This window comes from Poecilia formosa, unplaced genomic scaffold, assembly GCF_000485575.1.
Source record: "Poecilia formosa unplaced genomic scaffold, Poecilia_formosa-5.1.2 Scaffold428, whole genome shotgun sequence".
NCBI classification, from domain to species: domain Eukaryota; kingdom Metazoa; phylum Chordata; class Actinopteri; order Cyprinodontiformes; family Poeciliidae; genus Poecilia; species Poecilia formosa.
The window spans coordinates 19,643-25,825 of NW_006800367.1; the positions used below are offsets into that span (position 1 = coordinate 19,643).

The 6,183-nt window shown below is 38.7% G+C and overlaps 1 protein-coding gene across 1 annotated transcript; it reads right to left on the reverse strand.

Annotated features, from left to right (window-relative positions):
* Positions 1–2,843: 2,843 nt before the first annotated feature.
* LOC103155423 (E3 ubiquitin/ISG15 ligase TRIM25-like) lies at positions 2,844–6,183 on the reverse strand. Its single transcript, XM_016663548.1, has one exon. The coding sequence runs from the start codon at positions 5,113–5,115 to the stop codon at positions 3,454–3,456; it is 1,662 nt and encodes a 553-aa protein (XP_016519034.1). The 5' UTR covers positions 5,116–6,183; the 3' UTR covers positions 2,844–3,453.

The window sequence follows — 6,183 nt, forward strand, 5'->3', positions numbered from 1 at the left end:
GCAACAGTCACTTTAACCCAAATAAGGATTGCAAATAATAAAAGCAGGGGTGAAAGTAAGGGGGTACAGTAGGGTACTGCATACCCCTAAAAGATTTAGCGGGGGTACGCAGTACCTTCAAGAGAGAGGAGCGGCTGTCTGCTGTAAAAAAAAATCAATGGATTCACTGTGCAGCTGTGAGTGCACCCACTAATCAGCCGTGACTGATTAGTTTTTCAAGAACAATCTAAAACATGACTTGATCAGTTAATACATAACTTTTTCCCCATTTCATATTGTTTCTGAACTGTTCGTGCTTTGCTAGAGCAGGGGCGCAATATGTTGATCGTGGAAGGTTTTGAGTCGATCTCGGCATTAGGTGACAAACTGAACACCGCCAGGACGCTGAGACCAGCACGGCCTCCTCTGACTGGCTTAAAACGTTCCTAACTTTATTAAAGAACAACAAAAAAATCAACAAAACGTGCTCAAATTAATGACCCAACAACAATTATAATCTCAGTGATTATTGTTTCAACAAGGTGTTGCGCGTTTCGGTTCCATTACCAACTAGCAGAGCAGGAGTTTAAAATTAACCAATCAACCAATGCTGTGTTCAGGGGAGCTCTTATTAATAATCGCAAAATAAATATCAAGCCTGTAAACCTAATATCGTAATGGACTGAATGTTATGTTTTTAACGGAGCGCAGGAGGTTGCCATGGCAACGGGTATGCTTAAATGACAGAGAGAGACGGAGAATAAAAATGTGCGAGTGGTTTTGAGTTGATCACCTGTTCAGGTTGTTTTACCTTTGTCTTGGCTCTTCACAGCCGCAGTAGTTTCTGAATGTTCAATAAAACACAAACTTGGACTAATCTACATTGTATCCTGATCTCGCCAATTTGGATGGATACTAATAGGATGATGGTCAAGCCCGGTTCCCCAAATAAAATCGGTGAACTGGTCAAATAATGACATCAGATCATAAGTTGAGTTAGATATTTATGGGGGAAAAAACAAGTAATCAGAAGTTAGGAGTAAAGAAGAGTAAATTATTGGAGATTGCAAAATTTTTTGCTAAAACTTTTTGAACTTCCGAAGTTGTCTGAAATAAAGATAAGATGTAAAAATGTGAAAAGAAATGTTTTATTTTTGTTTGTTTTGTTTTGTGAAGGATTGAATATCTAAATATTTCTCACCAGAACAAACTTCCAGAAAACTGCAAAACAGCTGAAGAAGCACTAAGTTTCTTGAAATTTATTAACAATAACTTGAACACTGATGAATATATTTCATGTGCCTTTGTTTGATGATTATTCTTGATTATTTTGAGGATGGTATTTGACAAGATATAATGTTTCATAATTGATTACTGTATTATTGTTACAAAGGCTCGGGTGGAAATTGTGACCAGATTGGGCCAGATGTTGGTTGGTTCGGCCTGGGTGGGGAAGGTGCGCCACCCAGTGGTGAGTTCTCTATAGCACTTTCAGCAGCTGTACAAAACNTTTATTTGATTATTAGTTTCTCTTTGATATTCGGAGCCTGAACTAGCCGGCTTCCGATGCTTCTTACCGATTCTGGTGAGTTTTATCTGAGGTTTCAAGCAATTTTCCAGCAGTTTGATGTCTTCCTCATAGCGGACGATGGTTTTTTCAACCTCTGTGAAGATTTCTTCAGCAGCAGCAGTTAGTCGCTCTTTGATAAACTCTCTCAGATGCTGAACTGAAGACATGGCTAATTAAATATTCAGCTCAGATACAGCACAAACACTTTCCAACCGAGTCCACACAAGTTGCTGCTGAAGCCTTTTTGTTTTACTTCCGCCGGGAGTGAGACAAAGCAGCTGATTGGACCATTTACTGCCCCCTGCTGGACTGGAGTGGAACCGCAGCGTGGCAAAAACTTAAAAAATACATTCATTAATGGAGCAGATATTGACCATGAATAGTTTCTACAGTAAGTTATTTTCTGCTGTTTCAGTGCTTGTTTCTGAGTCTTACTATCCTCATAGCTGTTACATTCTAATAATACCTGTGGGGACGTGAGTCAGCGTTTATTTCCAGCTTTAATTCTTCAAGGACATATGTCACTTGTTTTTAACTAATGTGTCTATAACTATACTAGATTTACATCTTTAAAGCTACATTAAAACATTAATTATATAATATTTTGTATTATTTGAATATTGTCTACACTGATTGTGAATTAGATGCAGCACAACAGGACCATCTTTCAGTTATTATTGAAAAGCAATTTTTCCAGTTATGATTGAAAAGCAGTTTTTCCAGCACTGATATGTCTAAATTCAGCATCAAACTGAATGAGTTTGTTGGAAATGATTGTTGAAACTTTTATAACTTAAAAATAACTATTCACTTGTGCATATCTTAGAACAGACACACTCCCTCTGAAAAATGTTTTTACCAATAATTTGGTATATAGACAATTAATTCAAAATGGTCAGATTTAATTTTAAAATTTAAAACATTATGCTGTATTATGACAAATCATGTTACTGTATTTTTACAATGAAGCTTTGTCAACCACAGTTATTGATAATTTCTTATAAGTTTCTTTACAGTGCCTATTAGCTCTGCTGCAGCTATTTTATTACTCTTTATATCTTTGTTTTATATTTGATTTTTTCTCTATATATTTTTAGATATTTGATATAAATCCATCTCACTGCTTCATAACAATTGCTGATGTTGAACCATTTTTTTCTATTTCCTTGCAAAACTGACTTGATGTTCTTTTTTATGGCAAGGACAAATGGCTGAAGATTTTATTCTCAATCCAAATAAAAAAACAACTTTTAAATCTGACTTTATATTTATAGATACAAAACACAACCACATAAATAATTAATTTGGACTTTTATTTACAGTGATTAAAACATAGATTCCTTCCATATAACTTATACTAATAAATCAATATTAAACAACCCTAGATTCAATGCCATGTAAAGCCACAATCTTCCTGTAGGGAGCAGCATCCCATCACTAACAGAGCTAACCAGTGAAGAAATATGACAGCTTTTTTCCCCTGAAGTATCTCCTTTCAAAAATCAACAAGACATTAAATCAGCTTAGATCCCCAGAGACTATATCTGTTGTCTCATGTCTGTCAGGACTCAACAAAATGTATCAAAACAAAATCTTAATCAAAAAACATTTTTCACTTTTTCAACCAGAAGAATAATTTGCCATTTTATTACTGAGTTCACAGTCTTTGCCACTAAAAGCGACAAGGAATAAAAGATAGCAAATAGTCTTTTTTTTTCAGCTGTTTTAGAGTTGTATGTAGAAAAAAAAAAACAAATTCAACAGAACCAAGACATCAGGTTTGAAGACACACAAGTCATGACAATCTCTGACTATTGATGTCTGATTAGTTTAGACACAAAACAAAAACAATCAAGAAAATCTGTTAGGGAATTAAAAAAAACTCAGAATTTTGTGGATTCTGTCTATTTGGGTTCACAGAGCTCTGCTTGACATCCAAAACCAACCCAAAGCCCAGCATGTAGCGGCTCAGTGAATGTGGTCTGGACTCTGTGGATCAGCGTCATGGTGTCAGAGACGCTGTAGAAGGACAGAATACCTGCTCTGTGATCGAGGAACACTCCGATTCTGGAGGAACGAGGACCTGAGATGGATTTCCAGATGTCGTTGTGACCAAATTTAAAATGTTGTGAGTGACAATCTAATGCCCATGATTTGTCATTAGCTCCAAATAAAGTTTTATTACTTCTTCCTGCTCTTATTATACTGTTGTATGTGACTGCTACATAAATTCTCCCTTTTCTCGCCACTTCCCAGTAACAACATCCAGTCAGACTTTCTCTACTCAGGACCTGACGCCAATGAGTGAATCTTTCTGGGTGACTAGAAAGAAACTGAGGTTCACCCATCCTTCTCACTTTTCTGTCCCCTTTTGATAGTGCCAGCCATGAATTTGCAGTGTTTGGATCCAGTGTGAGGTCACATGAATGTCTTAAGAATCCAGCTCTGCTTTTTGGTTCTTGTTCTGACAGTGAAACAGCCACCTCAGTGAGACTCAGTGAGCTTCCTCTCCACGGGTCTCTCAGAATGTCCTGTAGTTCAACTTGGAGCTCCGACACAGATGCGATGATGTCCTCAAAGTATCTCAGAGGATGAATGTTGATGCTGGATGAGTGTGTAGACTCACTGAATACTGACACTGAGCTGTAACCGCGGAGAAACCGATTGTGATCCTCTATCTTTGAGAGCTGCTTCAGCTCAGCGTCTTTCCTCTTCAGCTCAGTGATCTCCTGCTCCAGCTTCTCCTGAACATCTTTGACTTGACTCACTTCAGTTTCCTGCTGGGATCTGATCTGCTGCTCCACATCAGAGCTGCTTTCCTGGAGGAGACGGATCAGCTCAGTGAAGATCTTCTCACTGTCCTCCACTGTTTTATCAGCAGAGTGATTGATGTCCTCCACCTCCTGCTGAAGCAGCTTCACATCGTCCTCTCTGTCCTGGATTCTCTGCTGGATTTTTCCTCGTCTCTTCTTCAGGTCTTTCTGCCTCTCAGTCCATTCTACTGAAGCTGACACTGTGTCATGACCTTGATGCTCATCCATTAAACAGAAACTGCAGATACACTTCTGGTCAGTGCGACAGAACATCTTCATCACATGATCATGCTTAGAGCAGATGTTCTTCTTGAGGTTCTTGGTGGGCTCCACCAGGTGGTGTTGCTTAAATGTAGCTGAATCATAATGAGACTGAAGGTGTTTCTCACAGTAAGAGGCCAGACAGACTAAACAGGACTTGATGGCTTTCAGTTTTCTTCCAGTGCAAAAATCACAGACCACATCTTTAGGTCCAGCATAGCAGAGATCAGCAGGAGCAGCTTGGAGTCCAGTCTTCTTCAGGTCCTCCACTACAGTTGCAAACACAATGTTTTTCTTCAAAGCAGGCCTTGGTGTGAATGTCTCCCTGCACTGAGGGCAGCTGTATACGCTCTTCAGATCCTCCACATTCCAGTGTCTTTTAATACAGTTCATACAGTAGCTGTGTCCACAGGGAATCGTCACTGGATCCTTCAGTAGATCCAGACAGATCGAACAGGAGAAAGTTTCTCGGCCCAGCTTATTCTGCTCCATTTCTGCTCTCAGTTACAGTGACTGTGTGAGTTTGACTTCCAGAAAATGTGCTCTGAGCATTTATTCCTTCAGAAGAATGTAGGCTCACAAGCCTTACACTAATTTGCATAATGGTAACACCCACCTTCAACCATCAAGTCTAAAGGAAGAATGTGGATAGACTGGAGCTACTGCGAGGAGGCGGTTAAAGAGAGACACAATAATGTTTGTTTTTACCAGACACACTGACAGTCTTTCCCGTTTCTGAAGCATGATCCTTTGACATGCAACCCCACAGACTGCATTAAATAAAGAGCATAATATCATTTGATATTTAAAAGTTAAAGATATGATTGACACTGCATTCTGACCCCTGTTTTGGTTGTCCATTCTTTCTCCTCCAGAACAATTAGTCATTGTTAATGATTTCATCACTATGCATGATATCAATAACAGAAACATGGTTTAACATCTTTCAGTTCAGTTTCTGTGCTCACCACAGTACTGAGACGGTCTGTGTCAAAGTCTTTAATGAGATCCACATAAATACAAACTGTGAAAGGACCACAGTGATAGTATTGTTGAACCTCAGTGCAGCAAATTAAATATGTCCATGGCATATTATTAAAGTGACTGCAGAGTTGAGTTGTACGGTACTTGACATGTTTAAGTCTTACCTAAAGGATATAGATTCTTTGTGTTAGCAGGTAGCTTTTTTATCAGAGTGGAAAGATAAGACATGTGGACCTTGGTAGACCAGGACTGGAGGTGCTGAACTCCAGGTTTCAAAAGAAGACCGGGGACTTCTGGATCCATTTCCTGCCTTGCATTGAACTAAGATAATATTTTGGGATTTCATTGAAATTGACAAATAAACTATGTTGAACAAACTGACTTGACTGACTGATGTTATGGATTCTGTGTTTTCCTCTATTTCTTTTATCTACTGACACGCACACTGCTGCTGCTTACATATTCACGTCAAATAAGACTGGCAACAGTCACACATAAACAAAGTGAAACTGATTAGACTACCCTTTAGGGAGGGTACAGAATGAGGAGAAGAATAAAAGCTAAACTAGCTTTACA

Coding starts and splice junctions, on each gene's coding strand:
- LOC103155423 (XM_016663548.1), bottom strand. CDS start 5,115: ATGGAGCAGAATAAGCTGGGCCGAGAAACTTTCTCCTGTTCGATCTGT.